At 43.3% G+C, this 19,193-nt stretch overlaps 1 protein-coding gene across 3 annotated transcripts in view; it reads left to right on the top strand.

The window, feature by feature from the left end:
* The window catches only part of birc6 (baculoviral IAP repeat containing 6), a 128,664-nt gene that overhangs the window by 90,530 nt on the left and 18,941 nt on the right, over positions 1–19,193 (top strand). For all 3 annotated transcript variants that reach the window (XM_042010087.1, XM_042010089.1, XM_042010088.1), the window contains exons 65-68: positions 7,752–7,974; positions 9,377–9,522; positions 17,586–17,696; positions 19,082–19,193. The exon at positions 19,082–19,193 is cut by the window's right edge and continues 106 nt beyond it. In XM_042010087.1, coding sequence (XP_041866021.1) covers positions 7,752–7,974; positions 9,377–9,522; positions 17,586–17,696; positions 19,082–19,193 — 592 coding nt within the window. The remainder of the gene's footprint in view (positions 1–7,751; positions 7,975–9,376; positions 9,523–17,585; positions 17,697–19,081) is intronic.

The raw sequence follows: 19,193 nt of genomic DNA on the forward strand, positions 1-19,193 counted from the left end.
ATGTAAACATAGCTACTGTCATGTTCTAGAAAGCAGGTGGAGATGATCTGAGCTTTGTGACATGGTGCATTATCCTGCTGGAAGTAGCATCAGAAGATGCTCCACTGTGGTCATAAAGGGATGGACATGGTCAACAACAATACTCAAGTAGGCTGTGGTGGTTAAACCAGGCCACGTTGGTACTAAGGGGCCCAAAGTGGACCAAGAAAATCTCCCCCCACCATCACACCAGCAGCAGCCTGAAGCGTTGATCCAAGGCAGGATGGATCCATGTTTTCATGATGTTTCCAGCAGATTCTGAGCCGAGCATCTGAATGTGGAGCTGAAATGGAGACTCATCAGACCAGCAACGTTTCTCCATCTTCTATTGTCCAGTGTTGGTGAGTGTGTGTGAATTGTAGCCTCAGTTTCCTGTTCTTAGCTGGCAGGAGGCACCCGGTGTGTCTTCTGCTGCATCCTGGTCCAAACAACTGCTGCTCTGGATATTTTCTCTTCTTCAGAACATTCTCTGGAAACCCTGGAGATGGTTGTGGGTGAAATTCTCTATAAATACTCAGACCAGCAACCATGTCTCTTAAATCAAAGTCTCTTAAATCTCCATTCTTCCTCATTCTGATGCTCAGTTTGAACTTCAGCAGGTCGTCTTCATCACGTCTGCATAGCTACATGCTGCCGTGTGATTGGCTGGTTGGATATCAGTGTTAAGAGGAAGTTGAACAGATGGAGCTGATGAGGTGGAATAAACATGGTTAAATATCATGTAACAGAAGCATAAAAGGTCAATGTGTGTTTGAGAATATTTTTCGTCTTCTAATGAAAAAATAGAAAAACATCAGAAAACATTTAAAAACCAGTAGAACTCACTGATCGTTGCACAGGTTGTGATTTATCTTTTGTCGTTACTCTTGTGTGTTACGTCGTCTTTTTCTTCCTTCCAGCCAGAGGAAGATGCACATTGTTATGTATTACCATAAAACCGAGCTGTTTGTGTTTTTTATAGACAGAAATGCAGCTTGTATTTGGTCAGTTTGGAACAACAAATGTAAACCAGGACTGACGGGATGTTTCCTCGGTAAAAGCTGCTGCTCGGCTGGTTTGTTTTATGTGTGTTTACATGAAATCTACTTTACTGTTTAACCCTTTAAAAACTGTAATAGAAATGGCCGGCCTGTCCCTACACTGTTGTTTTTGTGTATAGTGGTGTAATTTCTTGGAGTTTCTTCAAGTGCTTCATATTTCTATGACCTGTACAGCTCATGAAAGTCAACGGGCAATAACAACTCATTAAACTGTTGACATTAGGGGGGGGGATTAGGGCTCATGGGGGTGGAGTCTGCTCTCCTTCTCGCTCTCTCCCCTCCCGCCAGGGGCTGCTTCGGGGTGGATGGGGACGCTGTGCCTTGGACCCGACCAGGATATGTATGTGCAACCTGGGGCTCTCTGGTCCCCTGGTGTGGTGGCGTGGGCTGCCGGGGGTGGGTGAGCGTCCGGGGCACTGATGCGTTGGGCTCTTGGCTGGGCCGGGCCTTTGCCCCTCTTCCCTCGGGTGGTCTTGGGGAGGCGGGGGCGCCTACAGCGGCCAGCTGGGGAGTTGGCTGCCTGGGACGGGGATCTCTCTCCCAGTTGTGCCCCTCCCCGGGCCCGGCTGGGACGGGGATCTCTCTCCCAGTTGTGCCCCTCCCTGAGCCCCTCTCCTCCCCCGCCACCCCACATCATACACACTACACATAGGGCACTGTGGGGCGGGTGGAGGCGATGGGTTTGGCTGAGGGGTCCCCATTGTGGGATCCCCCGGTGGACCCCTGCGACTGCCCGCCCCACTAGATTTTAATCACAACCTAGACATCAATATACATTTAGGGCCTCGGGGGGATGGGCACATGGGCTGTGGGTGGGCGGACAGGAGCCACCGAGGTGGCCCTTCCTCCATCCCCTCCCTTTGTGACCTCTCTCTCCCCGATTTTATTTACATGTTAGACACTACCACATTTAACAGTACTGCACTACACACATAACACACACTCACACACACTGAGGGAGTCCTGAGGGGGTCCTGCTGCCTGGCAGCAGTGGGACCCATCACCATCTCATGGCTCCTTCCAGTTTTTAATTACATTATAAATAGCCCATACTCATGCACACACAACTCAGGCTGGGGGGCAGGGGGGCGGGGGTCTTCCTATGCCCTCGTGTCCCGGGATGCACTCGGGGCTGCGGGGGGTGGAGGTTCGGTGCCTGCCTGGAGTCCTGTGCGGGGTGCTACTGGGCGCCATCTGCCCTGGGGGCTGCCCTCGGTGCCGCATCGGGGGGCTGGTGAGACCTCAGGGAGAATGTATGTGGTTGTGTGGGTGTGTGTATGTGGAGAGTGTCGGGTCTGGGGCCCACCAAGCCCTAGACTCCCTGGGCTTCCCCTGGTGGGGGTGGGGAGGGGTGGGGGATGAATGGGTAAGGGTTGGGGTAAAAAAGTTTTGGTTTTTTTGGGGGGGGGGGGGGGGGGGACCGGCGGACATGTTCTTGTCCCTGTGGTGCCTAGCCTTGGTGTTGGGTTGGCGTGGCCCACGGTGGTTTTGCCTGGGGCGGTCGGGCCCCGTCGGGTTCCTGGGGGGAATGGGTGGCCCTTGGGCCTGTGGGCCTGCTCGCCGTCGCCCTGGGCTGCCCGGTGCCCCTGTCCCGTCGCGCCGGGGGTTCCGGTCTGGGGACTCCTCTGCTCTGGTCCGGGTGGGCCGCTGCTCTGTCTGCTTTGGCTGTCCCGGGCTTGGTACTCTGTGGATCTGCTTGGCCTTTGGGGCCTCGGGCTCCCCCCGTCCCCCGCTGATGCTTCGGGGTGCGGCGTGATCGCGGCCCCCTTGCGGGTACACATTTCCTCCCTGTTGCATGGCCACACATGCATGTTAACACGTGCATGCTCACAAACGTGCTCGTCTCTCCATCCGCTTCTCACTAGATGTAGCTGATGTTTGTGTGTTGGTACGTTCATCTGCAGGTACGTTTGATGACTATTGTAATTTTTCATATCATCATTCTATCTTTCTTTCGGTATCATGTAGTACTGTGGTAGTTTATGTTGTTGTTTTTTTTTGTGATATGTTCTGGGCAGCATAGACAACTGTTATTTCCACATTTTAATCCTGTCCTTTTCTCCCTTTTTTTTTTTTTTTCTCTCTTCCTCTATCTCCCTGTCAGGTTCGGCACTGACATATAAGACTAAAGAAAATAAGATTACAATAAAAATAATAAAAATATCAAGGGCAGCCATGTATATAACATGTCTCCCTTGGTAGAGCAAATCTGTCAAGCAAAATATGGCACACAGACCACCGTTCTGTATGTTAGGATGCTGGACAGGACAGGGTTAAGAAAAAAAAAAAAAAACTGTTGACATTATACCATAACTTAGTGATCCAAAACATTTTTAAATGTACAAAAATAGAGAAAATGATTCTGTACACTGTGCAGGTTACTGCAAACATCTGTGGTCTAGTTTTAAAGATCACTTCTTTTTAGTACAAAGACGTTTTGATAGTGATTCATTTAATCTGAAATAAAAAGCAACAGAAATGCATACATGTGCATTTTGATTCGACTGCGGTGTCATTTGATGGAGTATTTTTAAGTTATTTATATCCCTAAAATATTTACAGTAGAAACCAGAAGAGGTTATGGACCACTGAAAGTCTAAAAACAAATACAAATTCTGATTTTCTTTTTCATGAAACTGGGTTGGGGTTCGTGTTACTAAATGAACAGACAAAACTACAGAACCAAAACACACATGAATGCAGAAAAATATTCAATCGTTAAGTTATTTGAACTATGTAATCAGTTTTTTTTTTTAGTGTTTGGATCTATGTTTTATGTCCAGAGTGCAGGGTTATGTGTGCAAGTACTGTCTGTTCTGTAAGTTCCTCTGCACCATCAACTCCAGATGTGTAAAAAGAAAGAAGGATGCTGAGACTTAACTAACCTACACTGATGTAAACTAAGCTAAAAACTAACAAGAAGCTATTCTAAGCCTACCCACAAAACATGGTTAAAAAGAGCAACTAACTAAGCTAAAACTACTGACTAGCTGGGATAGAAGTACTAAAAACCAACGGTAAAACTATCTAAAATATACTAGAAACTACAGAAAAGCTAATATTCAAACAGCTAAGTGTTAGCAGGTTTGCTAACAGACTAATTAACCTGTTACTAAGCAAAGCTAGCTCCTTTATGTTTTTGTGAAAACATAAAGTAAGTATCTCAGATAAATAGAAAAGTAAACAGGGACATAATTAAATCGGGGCACAGCAGTGTTTACTAAAATAAATAAATGAAAATAAAGTGACGTTGGGACTCTGCATACTGAACGGTGTGTCACACGGAGAAAGAAGCAGCGACACCAAACAAGGGGCTACACGAGTAAATGTTGATCCATCTGACCAGAAGCCAGCTCTTACAGCATTAGTTTGACTCTTATACAATAATTCCACACTTACAACTAGAGCTGCAACTAATGACTATTCTGATGGTCGATTAGTCACCGACTATTAAAACGACTAGTCGACCAATCGGATTATGTGTCTCATGATTATTATAAATGGATCTTATTTCACTTTCAGCTTTAAAATTTTGCATAAGGTTAAGTCTGACGTGCCTCCTCTTTAAATGTTCGAGCATTGCAGTACACAAGGTCCGCTTTACAAATCTCACATGTATTTAATTTATTTTGTAAGCTTAACGTGAACTTATCCCAGACTTTTAACGTTCTCCGCCGCCGTTTTCTTTCCTACCCGCCACCATATTTTTTCCCTGGTGGACTTCACTGTGCATGTGCAACTCTCAGCAGAGATTAAAAAAGAAGACGATGTGTCACTCTGTATCTTTTTCCCCTCTCTGCGCATGTGCATTGTGCAACTCTCAGCAGAGATAGGATTAGAAAATGATGTCTCACTCGGTAGTTTTTTTTTTTTTTTTTTTTTTTTTTTTGCCGACAATAGTCGACGGCTAAATTCGTTGTCGACTATTTTTATTGTCGACAACATCGACTAATCGTTGCAGCCCTACAAACAACTAGCCCTAAATCACAGAATCACCTGAGCTGTCATCACCGATTGACAGGTGTTCACCTTGGTTACCATGGATACCTTGGATGAAGTTAACAAGCTACCATTGACCCCATTTACATAACCATCAAAATCCCATAACTGGGAGTAATCAGATTATTGTGATAATCAGGTGTGACGCGGGCTGCCTCCCCTTTAAAAATGTGATAAATGACAAACCCTGCTCTACATTTTCCAGTCCATCATCAGAGTTCTCTGAGCATGTACGTAGTGATGTAACTTCTTGTTTTTTTTCAGGACTTCTGATGTTTGTTAAACATGGCAGCGTCTGCCGTCCTGGACATGCACATGAATGTTTTACTTCTAAGATTTTATTTTTAAAACACTGGACTTAAAACATACTTCAGAACTCAAGACGTTTCTTTGTTCATCCAAACACCTTCATCAGTTGTTTGGGGCACAGGAAGTAGCACTGACAATTGTAGACACAAAGGAGTCACATGACCTAGGTCACATGACAGGTGTTAGTCCAGTTATGTGCCAGAGAAACTGGTGTCCCAGCAGCCTAAACAAATGTTCCTCCCCCAGCTGTGAGGTGGTTGGTTGATCTGTTAAGTGCCGGAATATGTTCTGACAACAGCGTTGTACGATGAGGACAGATGGCGTCTCAGCCCCGCCCTACGGAAAGAGGGCCTCTCTACTTTAACACCTTGACGCCTCTCTGGAAGCATCCAGCCTTTCTGTCCAGGATGTCCACATCTTGATTCTTAAAACAGAGAATCATCTCAGAGTTTTACTGCTACTCAGACACCCTGCTGCTGCACAACATCCTAGTGCATGTAAACGGGCTGAAAGTCTGCTCTGGCAGCACCCAGCTGATTGGTGGATGATACGTCCACAGTGTTGATGGGAAATGTCAGGATTTGCTAAATTTATCACCATTTTCATCTGAATTTGGTGGAAATTCATTTAGAGTTCTGGTGCTAATATAGATAAAAACTTTGGTAAACCACAAGCTGTGTCCCAATTCAGGGTCTACACACTTCGGAGTGTGCGGCTACGTACGCTTCCAGTGTCCTCCGTAGTCTACACACTTCAGAGTCTGCTTACCATTCGTAAAATTGGAACAGCCTACATGGTCAACAAGAGTTTCCCAAAGCAACAACATAGAACGTTATGTCACTTAAACCTCTGAAATTACTGTTTGCATATCATAGCACGCTTTAGTGAACGTTAACACCAACCAAGTAATGTAATTAAAAAGAACAATCTGAGGCTCAGTTGTTTTCCAGCCGGTAGACTCTTCGTTAATCCCTGAAAAATCCACAAATATCAAATATTACAGAATTTAAATGCAGCCGTTTAACAAACATCTTTTTAATGTACTTGCTTTTGTTACGTTAGTACTAAAGTGTAGTTTAAAAAAAAAAAAAAAAGTACTCTTCTGAGCTCAGTTGCTCATTCGCCACCGTCTTGTGCACAATGAATTCTGGGAGAAAAGAGGCCGTGAAGGATGCATCGCCAGCAGCCTTCGTTTGAGGCCAACCGAAGTGCAGATTTGTAGGGCGGATTCGGAGTGCTTAGTGCTCCACGCTGGCGTATGTGTGTGCAGACCCTGAACTGGAACACAGCTACAGTACGATTCATCCTCTGAGGAACATGAATGCGTTCTGTTTAATCCATGTTGTAGTTGAGGAGCAAACATGTCACAAGGCTATATTAAGTACCCGAAGTCAGAAAAAAGATCAGTGCTTGAAAGTAGAAAAATTAAAATGACCAGAACACTTTTTAACTTTCCTCACCATCTGCTGTAGGCGTGTCCTTCCACAGGGCAGGAGGAGGAATTGTGATGAGTTACACACAATTGCTCCAAGTAATTACACAGATGTATCTGGATGGGCTTGGGATTCTGGGCTCGAGACGCTGGTTAAAGGATCTGAAAGCAGATTAAAGCTGAGGGAGGTCGGCGTGGAGCAGCTCTGGGAGGAGGAGGACAGTTGGGAGGTTGGGATTTCAATATAAATGTAAAGTAGTCTGGGAGCCACAAACAAGAGCTCTTCTATTTATTTTGAGGCTGACACTTGAAGGCGAGCTCACGGACACACGAGTGTCTGAGAAAACGCTCGGCTCTTCTGTCTAATTGCCTTCTGGGCAAGTCCTGATTCACCACTCATACAGGCTGACAATGATCCCAGCTCTGAGTTCTGTTTGTTTGGGATTTGATCATATTTGCTAAAAAAATGTATGCATCTGAATACAGGCGAGGTAAAACTCAGGAAGCATCATGGATGCGGGAGAGGAAGCAGCAGCATCCTCATTTATAAAATTTACAGACATGGCTGTACAGAACACTGTATTAAGGTAGCGCTGTCGTCAACCCACAGCTTCAGACAGTATTTCCTTCACCGAATCATTCATCATGTTGATTAAAACACAGTGTCAGTGCTCGGCATTTAGGAGTTTTCTTCTTACTGCACATTAAACGCAGTATTAACATGAACAGCAGCTGCAGGAAGGAGTGTTTCCGCTGTGCTGTTGCTGCAGTGTTGCCTCTGGCCACTGGTGGCAGCACTGAGCAAACATTCATTTAACACTCCTCTGATTATTTTCACACCACTGGCTGCTCTCAGACCGATCAGATCCGGTTCTGTTTGGGTTGTTGGTGTCACCCTGTGTCTGAACCATGTCTCCTTCTCGTCTCCGCAGTGCTGGACATGGCACGCCATGTGCCGCTGTATCGGGCGTTACTGGAGCTGCTGAGGGCCATTTCCAGCTGCACTGCACTGGTCCCACTGCTGCTGCCGCTGTCTGGAGACCAGGGCCAAGATGAAGAGGAGGAGGATGAAGAGCACTCCGAGGGTCAGGCCTCTGTAGGAATGCTGCTGGCAAAGATGAAGACATGTGTGGACACATATACGAATCGGCTCAGGTAAGAACAGAAAGTTGTTTTCTACTTTAAACAGTTAAACAGTTCAGCTCCACAGAAGGTGACGGCTAATTCAATGCTTTGACTTCACTCCACCATCACACCATCCTAACGGAAAATCTTTACATCTCTCGGCTCCTTTCAGTCCTCATATAAAATGTGGCCCTGGGGGGCAGAGGACTGGTTGAAATTCAGACAGAGCCACCTCTGAAGGTGTTCAGGGACACGGCTTCAGAAATGTGTTGTTTTATTACCCTGGTGAAGTAGAAAAGTACCTCCCACACCGTGGCAGCACAGCTCCTCCAAGCTTTCTGCAGGTTTACGTTCAGACACGATGAGCGTCCATGTCAGAGCTCCTGATGAGGAGCGACAGATCCCAGGATATTCCAGGATATCCTGGAATATCTCTGTCTCAGCAGCAGAGAACTTCAGGTGCAGCAGGAAGAAAACCTTCCACCCCCTGATAAGTCAGTGACATGGAGGTAACTCCATGATGGGCAGAACGTTCCGACCACAGATGTTGATCCGTGTCGATTCATCTTGGTTCAGATGCAGCAGTTCCATCTCCAGAAGACCCGACCAGTAAAACAACATACTAACCTAGAAACAAGAAAAACCTCATTTTCCCTCGATTTACTACAAGTTCCTTATCAACATGTTTACGTTTAATAAACTTTCCTTTTAGAGCATTTTATAAACAACCTGGACTTTCAGAGAAGAAGAATAAAGATTCAACAATAAACATCTTTCATTTAATTCTGTTCTTTATTTTTATTCATAAAATGTATGTTAATTTTCATTCATATAAATGTATACATTAGATTTTTTTTTTCATTTTTAAGAGAATTAAAAAAAAATATTTATGCAGTTTTATGTATTAAATTTTTTTAAAAATAAATTTTATAGATATTTTAAACTTCATATATAAAAATGTTTTAATATATCATTTTATTTTATTTATTTACATATTTCATTCGACACATTTAATCTCAAGTATCTGGAACTGAAAATGCAGTAATTCACATTATAATTAGAGTTGTGAAGAGCTAGAATTTATTTTAGATATAAATACCTGGACCTGAAGACAATATCATGCTGAATAAATGGAAAACAACTCTGTGTTTGCAGATCATGAATTCTGCCCAGAAACGATGTCGATTGGTTTCAGGATCCAGCGACTGATACAAGACGATATCAGCTGATTGAATCACTTTTATTAACATCGGCAATGATATGACCGTAAAACACTCAGTTCTGAGAACAAAAGCAGCCTGAGGCACGTTCTGGATGTGGAGCTAAAACGTTCACATCATGGAAAATAAACCTGAAAGAATGTATTGGTGTTTGTGGACTTTAAATCGGGTTAAATCGGTAAACTGTCCATCTGAATTTGTGTGTGTTCCAGGTCAAAGAAAGATAAAAGTAAAGGTGTGGTGAAATCGGACGGCTCGGACGCGGAGCCTGAAGGTTTGACTCTGCTGGTGCCCGACATCCAGAGGACGGCTGAGATCGTGTATGCAGCTACCACCAGCCTGCGGCAGGCCAACCAGGGTACCCACACAAGCCCACCTTCATGTCACTTTAGTCCTCAGACCAGATTACGTTAACCCAGCCTCGTACACGTCCCTGCTGCGTTTTCTCCTTCCACCTTTGTGCCACTTAGCTCTGCTGGCCAGCCTCCAGTTAGTTTCTCTTCTCTGCTCATCTTCCAGCCATGTCCCAGCTCTGATGTCTTCATTTGTCTCTCATCTGTTGCCTGTCCTGCTTTCTTGGTGCAAGGACACAGAAATGGGTGTCTAAGTTTAGCCCACCAAATCATCCCCTGGCTGGGATTGTTTGATGGTTTCATTTTTATCCGGGATGCCACTGGCCTGTTTTCCAAAGCTGGACTCAACCAAACTTTCTCCTTAGTTATTGCCTAAATATCCGCCTGATGGTTTACAGTGGACTGTGAGTTTTCCTGTTTTAAAGGCTCAGAAATCTCTCTCAAAGATAAGATGTTCAGATTGTAACACCAGATTCAGACTCGTAAAGAGTACACACGATAACTTGTTTCAGACTTCCAGTAATGAGGAAAGAAAGAAAATTCTTCAGCTGGTCATTACTCACCTTAAAGAGGCAGCGCCATCAATAAGTTGTCTGCTGCATGATGAAACATTCCTCCTTCCCCTTTACCTCGTTGCTACACAGTACACAATATTAATTATCTTCCTCCCGCTCCAGAGGATTTTTATGTGCCGTCCACATAAACGACCATCTAACTGATCACTTATCCGGGCAGCTGCCCATTAGCCGTGATGGAAGTGTTCATGTGGGGTGGGGGGTACAGATGTGGGGTGGGGGGTACAGATACAGATCAATGTCATGTCTCCATGTACAGAACTCTGTATGATAACTCCCTCCGGAGGCGAACATTATGCCGACTTGCATGACGTGGAGCAGGCAGCATTAGAGCCTTGACAGATGTATGATCGTTTAATTAGAGAAATAACTCCCAGAAAAGTCCTACTCTGCCAGGATGAGGAGGGAAGGGTACCTTTCACTAACAGGACCGATGTAGATTTATTCATCTATATGTCCTGATCTGAGCCTGTTCTGGTCATCTTCATGTTTGGTTTCTTCTTTTTTCAGCATGACTTCATCTCTATGATCAGATTTTTCCCTTTAACCTATTTTATTAACATATTGGGCTTTAAAATTCTCAGAAATGATCTGAACTGCTTTTTTTCTGTGACAAAATAATGAATTTATAAAACGTAACGTCTGATCATCGCATCCTACTTTTACGGATACAGAAAACATGTCTGTGCTGTCAAATTTAAACAATCACATCTCATTTTACACCATCTGTTGACATAAAAAACTTCAAATCTGGACGTTTAAAGAAGTTGGATGCGGTGCTCCAGCTGACCCAGTTTTCCTGTTCCGATGCCGGCGTAGTCATGAACGTCTAAAGTCTGTTACTTCCTCCACGACAACGGGAACTTCTTGTCCTCGAGACATTGAGAACAAAATGTTGTTTTGTTCTCCTGGTTTGGGCGTTCTTGGGGTTTGTTCTTGACACTTCAGACGAGCAGAACTTTCTTCAGATGGTGCGCTGAGAAGTATTGTGTGATTGGTCAGACATTAGTGGTGGGCGTGGTTAACGCAGAAAAGCACAAATTGGAAAGTTGTCCCTTCCGCATTTCCGCTGATGCGAGGTTGAACGGATAGCTTCAATTAACAGCTGATGGAGAGATAAGAAAGTAGGAACATGTTTACAACATGTAACATTTAAAGACACCGAGCCGTGCACAACCCCGCCCTGCCGTGGACCAAGTTTCATCCTAGATATGAAACAACTGGGTCACTTGTTCATTGCAGAAAAAAAAAAAGTTTCTCGTGGTAGAAAAATGAACTGGACCAAAACAAAATTTATTTCTCGTATTGCAGCCTCGAGAGCAAGAAGTAAGTTCTCACTTTTTGTGGAGAATGTGAAAAGCTTAAGGGTTAAACATATTAAATATATATTTTATATTTAAATCCGTATTTAAATTGAAATGAAAAAAGTGTTTTCAGAGCACTGAAGACACGCCACTGACTTTCTAAATCATTTTCAGTAGAACCTGTTGCTCAACCATCCATTTACCATAAGTTAAGAATAAATGTGTTCCAACACCAGCTCAGTCGTCATTTTTAGCCTGTCGTGTTTTTACATGCAGCCTTTTGTAGGTAAAATGAAGACTTATATCCATTATTTTTATTCATGTTATTTGTTTCTTGGATCTTAATTTCAATAAATGATGAGCTCAGCTTCTTGGATGTAGTTCTGAAATTAACCTAAATGAAATAAAGAAAACTTTATTCATCCCAGAGAGAAATTTCCATTTTAAATCTAAAATTTCAATCAATTTCTTCTTAAAGATTTGACCATTTGCTGTTTAAACATGATTTAAATTTAATAATTAGTAAGTTACAGCAGTATTTCATTTTACTTTGGATTAAACTGCGTAATCTACTGCTTTAAGCTGAATATAAACCAAACTGCATGGATTTATGCTATGTTGTGGTGTTCCTCATGGGTCAGTGTTGGGTCCAGATAATTCATGTTATACATAAATGACTAATCTGGAGTATCAAACATACTGACATTTAAATCATTTGCAGATGACACAAGAGTTGACAGCAGCTTATAGGGGCTGTCATAACAGAAATAAATACAATCGGAAAGTGATCGGAACAAATAGATTTTTAGCGTCCTAAATGGGTCATGAGTCACGAGCAAGCAGACAGTGGTCTGGATTCGGGCCCAGAACCTGTCCCACATTGACCCGGACCTAGAATATAAAAGCTGAAGTGGTGCTTTTATTTTAACTGGTGCAACTTTTGCAGTCTTCACAGTAGAAGTCAGGAAACACGCAGTTAACCCATCCCATGTGATACACTCGGCCAGTTAAAGGCCCAGTTATTCTCCACGCAGAAGACTTTGGTCGTACGTCGCTGCCCTCATACTTCCATTAGTTCCATGCAGAAGACGTCTGAAACTGTCCATCAGTCTGCATATATGTCTTCAGCATAAATGGGCCTCAAGTCTGTGAGGCTCCCGGCAGTAAACTTTGCTGCACTACAGCACAGACAAACCAGAGTTCAGAGGCAGGTAAGACAACGGTAGGAGAAAGAAAGCCAGCTAGATGAAATACAAGAAGAGATACAGACGACAACGCCAGAGAGGCAGCAGTGTTGCAAAGTTCACCTGTTATCAACAACTTTGGGCTTATTTCGCTTGTAAACATCGTCAGTCGCTGGTTTTTGGGCTTGTTTTCCTGAGTGTAGTTGCTTATTTGGGCTTGTCCTGCTCCTGTTACGAAGCCCTTCTGATTCTCTCACAGCTGTCCACAATAAAGTAATAACACATTGATGCAGAAAGGGAAAAAGGAGGTCACCTCCTGCACCTGCACCCTCCACTAACCCGGGTTAACATCCGGTTTTCCAGGTGTAGCGTCAGGTCTGTAAATGTAACTATAAACGTGTGGTATCCACAGAAAGTCCAGAATCTCAGCTAACAGGTCCGTAAAACCATTTCTAGGACCACCAAACAGTTAAGACAACAAACCATTAAAAGACCAGAGGGGTATTGCACGAAACCAAGATAAGGGATTAAGCCGGGATATGTTGGTTATCCTGGCTGAATTTAGCCCTAAGTCGGTTGCATGAAAGCAGCTCAAACTAATCCCGGCCAAGTTACTGTGGTGATTTATCCGTTGCAGCTAGCCTGCTCCAGACCAGGCTAACTGCTCAGGCTAAGATTAATCCTAGCGACTACCTGCATGTCCAACGTCAATTCTGTGAGGAATTAATGTGTTTTACAGCATGTCCATGGTCTTCCTAAGTATGGCGCGTCATTTTAATCATCCAGTATTAAAATATTACATATACAGTCACTGTACATTTAATCCAAATCTGTTCGTAATCGCAACAGTCTTTTTATATGGATTCTAGTTGTAGTATTATTATTCTATTCTACTTTACAGTCATTTAGCAGACGCTTTTATCCAAAGCGACTTACATTTGAGAGTAAGAACAACACAAGCATGAATTCAAACAAGATGGGACGTCATAATTAAGTGTTAGTCAGACCGCTTTTAAGTCTAGTTAGACCCAGGTGCTGTCGTGTAGTGCTAGTGCAGTGCATATAATTTTTTTTTTTTTTTTTTTTGTCATTTTATTTAAATACAGGATCACGATTTCATCACACAATATCAACTTGGTCATAAGTGCATGATTTCATCAGGCCAAGTGTTATATTGCTATGCTAATGAAGACTGCTCGTCAAATTGCTGTCAGAGGTTTTATAAATATGTGTTTTATTGCAGTAATTGAGATTACAAAACACAGCTGATGAGGTTTCAAAGGTGTATTCAAAGAAATCCGTGACGAGGGCAATGTAGAATATTCAGGTCCAACTCCCCTTCACCTGTTCCCTCTTCATAATGGCTTGCCCTTTTTTGGAGGATGTGCTGGACGAGGAAGCCCGCATCCTCAGAAGAGCATTCAGACGTGAACGAGTCTTCAGGGACAGCTCACATCCCCTGGCCTTTGGAGATGACTATGACATTGAAAGATACAGATTTTCGGTTACTGGATTTCCAGGTCCAGTTTTCTGAGTGTCCAGCGTTTAATCTCAAGATCCAGCTCCATTCCTTGGAGCTTGCTCTTTTTGAGTCAGCTTTTAACATCTGCCAGCTCTCTCTCTCTCTCCAGGTGCCCTGAATAAAGCGTTCTGACAGTTTGTGAGGTCTGTAAAGGAAATGTCAGTTAGCACAGCAGGATTTGTGCATAACGTAGATTTACTTTAGCCAATACTCACAATGTTACCAGGCCGCTTAGGAGACTGTGCAGCATCCGGGTCCTGCTACACATTTTCTATTAGCACAACATCACTGACTTCATATCCTTCATGGAATAAATAAGCAGGCCAATCCCATAAAACTGACATGCCTCAAGCCTTCTGGACTCCACCGACACAGTCTCCTCATCTGCAGACGTGCATTCTGCAGCTGCAGATGTGCTTCCCCCTGCCGTATACATGCAGCGAGAGGACTCGGATTAAGATTTCACAGAACATACCAAGCCTGTGATTTCGAGACACTGTACTAACCGGATCATCTTCTGGTGGCTCCAAAAGTGTAATTGTGTTCCCAGACACTGCAAGGTTATCCAAAGTCAGACACTATATTATATTTGATTGTGTTCCATGTGCAGTAGAATTGCAGTACGTGATGAACCTTGTATGAAGCGGACAGTTTCTGTGGCTGGGACAGAGTCAGTTATTGTCCCTCCCTGGATCCCCTCCATCACTGGCCTCCCTTTATTTAAATGGAGGCCAGTTCCTCTGCTGGAGTCACATCCTGGCTTGGTGGACCGCCCCCTGTGCCAGTTTATAGGCCTTTTTTTAACTGCTACAATCATACAGACATTGAACATGTCAGCAGACACCTCATCTATTCACCTCATTTGTTCACGGTTATCTACTTTGGAGTCACTTACCAGCCTGCAAAATGTTCATATATTTAATTTTTTCTTGCTGCCAGGTCCTTTTATGGCCAGACAGGTTTGTCCTTTATGAAGGACCGAAAGATAAAATAGATAAAAACGTTACATGAGGAAAATAGATTAAATGACACATTGTGGATAATTGTTTGCACCTAATCATACTCTACATTTCCTGAGTAACATGCACCTGCTTGTCACTCTTAAAGTATACAACAGTTAGTGGATTTGAAAAGTAATCCTTTAATTGTAGCCTAATTATGACAGTTCCAGTGGAGCACTGTTTATTAATTGTACAGTTTTTGACTACTTACGCATTGAGCCGGTCGGCTATTGTCTGCCAGGCTCTCTCGCGTTCTTTACTTATGGCATTGGTATTGCCTTTTTTCTTATAATATCCTTAACTTCGTCAGAGAACTCCGTCAGGAGCTGTTGTCAGCGGCCGTGACGTAGGACGCGCGACTTTTATCCATTTCCCCATCGGTGATTCTGTGAGCGATCGCGAGGTCTGCTTCAGTATGCCGTGCACACGCACTTATCCCAACTATCTTCACCTGGCTTAACCTAGCCGCACCTTCTCATCCTGGCTCAGCAAACGTGCAACCAATTAAGCCAGGTTAGGCCGCGCAAGCTAGGTCAAGCTGGGCTTGTTTAATTATCCTGGATTTCTTTATTCTGGTTTCGTGCAATACCCCTCAGGTACACAAAGTTTGAAAACATAAACAGATGATGTCTTCCCGTGTCCACCCGCCGGCATGAACACGGACAAACGACTGTCCACACAGTCACAGCTGGAAGTTTCATCTCATTATGACCAAGATTCACTGAACCAGAGGCAAACCCGCTCTCTCCTGATTACATGAGACGCATCGCTGCAGCAGGACCAGACATGGGGGAAGAGGCCTGGACTGCAATGAGGTTTCTCTGGTTCAGAGCCAATAGTAAAAAGTTTGGAAAACAAAAGAAAAAGCCTGCATTAACGCACAATAATAATAATTAACAGCATCAATTAATTAATCTGTTAACACGATAACATGCCCAACATGCCCTTTTCCTGGTGAGGGGCTTCCTGCACTTTCCCGCATTATTTCTGAACTTGAGCCAGTCCAGCTGCGTTTTCACCGTGGCTGCTCTAGAGGATCTCTGGTCTCTCTGTTTGTGCAGCAGCTGCTTCCTCCCTCTCCTCTCATGTTGCTTCGTGAATCATGGCGGCTGTCGGTGATCAGCTGATCGGCTTTTCTCTCTTGCTGCGTGTGTTTATGGATCAGCTGAGAAGGAGGAAACTGGCGTTTCATGGTTCACACGTCACACATTTACCCCAACGTGTTGTTGTTGGCAGGATCTTCTCTGTAGGTGCTGGTGGTAGACGGGGTTTATACCTCAGCTATGCAGGGGCGGGTCTAGAAAAGTTCTGATGGGGGGCCTGGCAAGAGCACTGACCAGGAAAAGGGGGGCACAGATGAGTCCTTTTTTAGGTCTAGATCTTATAAAATATTGAACTGATTGTTACAACTAAAGTGATCATCTGATGTGAAAAAGTGAATAAAAACTACTAAAACAAGCAGGTGTTTACTTTGGGTGAAGCTGCTGTAGGACTTTTATCACTGCTGCACAAACACTCACTTCAGTGATAAAAGAAAAAAGCTGTTTTTATCCAGATCATCAGTTTTATCAGAATTTCTTCATCAATGTCGGCTGTTTAGCTTCATTCGTCACATCTATTGGTTTTAGGACAGAAATTATTACAATGGAGACGGCTGGTGGGTTGATGATGTATGAATTTTGAATTATGATCTAGAACATGGTAGAGATGATACAGAACAACATATAGAAGAACATGCTGCATTTACTGACCATTGGACATCTGACATTTACTCAAGAGAAGGTCAGTTAACAGTAAATATTTGTAGCATCGGCTCGTTCTGGTGATACAGTAAAATCCGATTTCAGGCATATAAGAATGGTGATTAATTATTTTCAGTTCGAGAGCTGTGATTAATCTGATGAAAAACTAATTATTTGACAGCTCTAATATCTATCTATCGATCGATCTATAGATCTATAGATATATATAGATATAGATAAATACACTAACGCGTTATTTTGATCTCCTGGACCTTGGCTCCAGAAGTTTTTCTTGTTTTTCTCTCTCTCTCTCTCTAACAAGACCTTTTTTAAATTTTAGTTCTAAATGGTGTTTGTAGGGTCTTATTAATTATTATGTTTATCTACTCTTTAGAATAAAATAATGAAATGCCAACAGACTGTAGGTGGGAGTTCAATGTGCTTCGTCTTGAACTTAGATGGCTCTACTGTAAGGGTTTTGTTTTCATAAAATAAAACCAAACTTCATTAACCACCAAAGACAGATGATATAGTTACAGTATAGCAACTGATGATTAATTGATTTGAATAAAATAAAGAAATAAAAAGAAACAATATCCCTTGTGTAAGGCTGTTTCTGTATTGATCTGGTCTACAGTAGCGCCTGAAGAAACCTCTGACTGAAGCCCTTTAATACAATGGACAGCCCTGTTTGGAAGGATTCTCTTCCAGATGTTGATCTACTTTTTTCCTGCTTACAGAGAGGAAACTGGTAGAGTCTTCAAGGAAGGTGTCGAGCCGACCCAAGCCGCTGTCCATACTCCGTTCTCTGGAGGAGAAATATGTTGCTGCAATGAAGAAACTCCAGTTTGGTGAGTTAGTTTGTTTCTAATAGTCAGCCATCTAAACTACAGCTAGTACCAAACATGTCCACCATCAGCATCACACAGCGGTGCATAGAGTTCACCAGGTTATCAGTAGCAGCATGTAATCCTCATAGAATGTCACGTTTTCTAGAGCAGGATCACGTCAGTGACCCAGAACGTCTCTGAAGTGGTCAGTTGATGATGTATCGGGTGAGAATACCGATGGATTAAAGACAGGGACGATAATTTATCACATTTCACCATAAAAACATCACCATCACTACTATGTTGCTAAGAGACCTCTATTTAGACCTGGACATGATGATGAAGCCACTTCCTGTCAGACTTTCCACCAATCAGAGAGCTTAGATTGAAGGTAACGTCCAATCAGGAGCAGCCAAAGATCAACCAGTGAGCAGAAAGTTCTATGTGTGTGTGAAAAGAAGAAAAATAATGCTCCTCTATGGCTGGAATAAAGCCAAGAAGACATTTCTGATGCACGGTGGCGCCACAAAGCAGCTGAGCTGGAGTTGGTTTAGTGAGGATAGCAGGTAAATAGTAGCAGGAATAACTGGAAATGAGGAAAAAGTGGAAACATGGAAATAGTTTCTGTTGTGTTTGTTAGTAATAAATTCTGCTTTCTTCTTCTGGTCGGCCTTTATGCTGCTATATCTATTCATACATTCATTTTACATCATTTTAGCCTCAGAGTCTGACAGCTGAGGCTGGAAACATGACTGAACATGTAGATTTATATATGAAAAATAAAGCAGACTAAAATAACTGAAAATGCACTAAAGGTGGAGTTTGCTTTTCACACGCTCTGTCTTTTGTCCTCGTTGTCTTTTTTAAATACATCCTGAATGTAAGATGTCAGAATTAGATGACGATCTTTCTTCATCGCGTGACCATAATTACTAAAAGTTTTTGAATATTTGGTAGCAGCGGGATCTGTCCGGTGTGCAAACAGGTCAGCAGATCTGACCTTCTCCTCCCGTCACGTCTACATGCACTCCTTCCTCCTATGTCCGCTCGTCTTCTTCACATCTGACAGCTGAATTGGAGCTTCTCCTCCCCGTTGTCTTGTCCGTCACTGTCCGTTCAGCCATGTCGTCAGTAACGACGCTGGTTTGGGACTCTGTAAGCATCTGATGTCTGAGCTAATTGGAAGTGATGTGAAAGTGCCGACAACACGGAAAATCGCAGTGAGGTCTTTAGCTTTGCTCTGGTCAAACTCTCCATATGTACGGTCGTCTTTACGGCCGTGGTGTCTTTAAACGAAGAGAAGCCTAACAGTTCTGTCATTTGAAGTTGGTATAAAAGGTTGGAGGCAGTAATGATGGGCTCAGATTTGAGTTGGTCACATGATGCTGTTGTCTCCTCTCTTCCAGACACGTTTGAAATGGTCTCAGAGGACGAGGAGGGGAAGCTGATGTTTAAGGTCAACTACCACTACATGTCTCAGGTTAAGAATGCCAACGACACAAACAGCGCCGCCAGATC

Source organism: Melanotaenia boesemani, chromosome 16, assembly GCF_017639745.1.
Source record: "Melanotaenia boesemani isolate fMelBoe1 chromosome 16, fMelBoe1.pri, whole genome shotgun sequence".
NCBI classification, from domain to species: Eukaryota; Metazoa; Chordata; class Actinopteri; order Atheriniformes; family Melanotaeniidae; genus Melanotaenia; species Melanotaenia boesemani.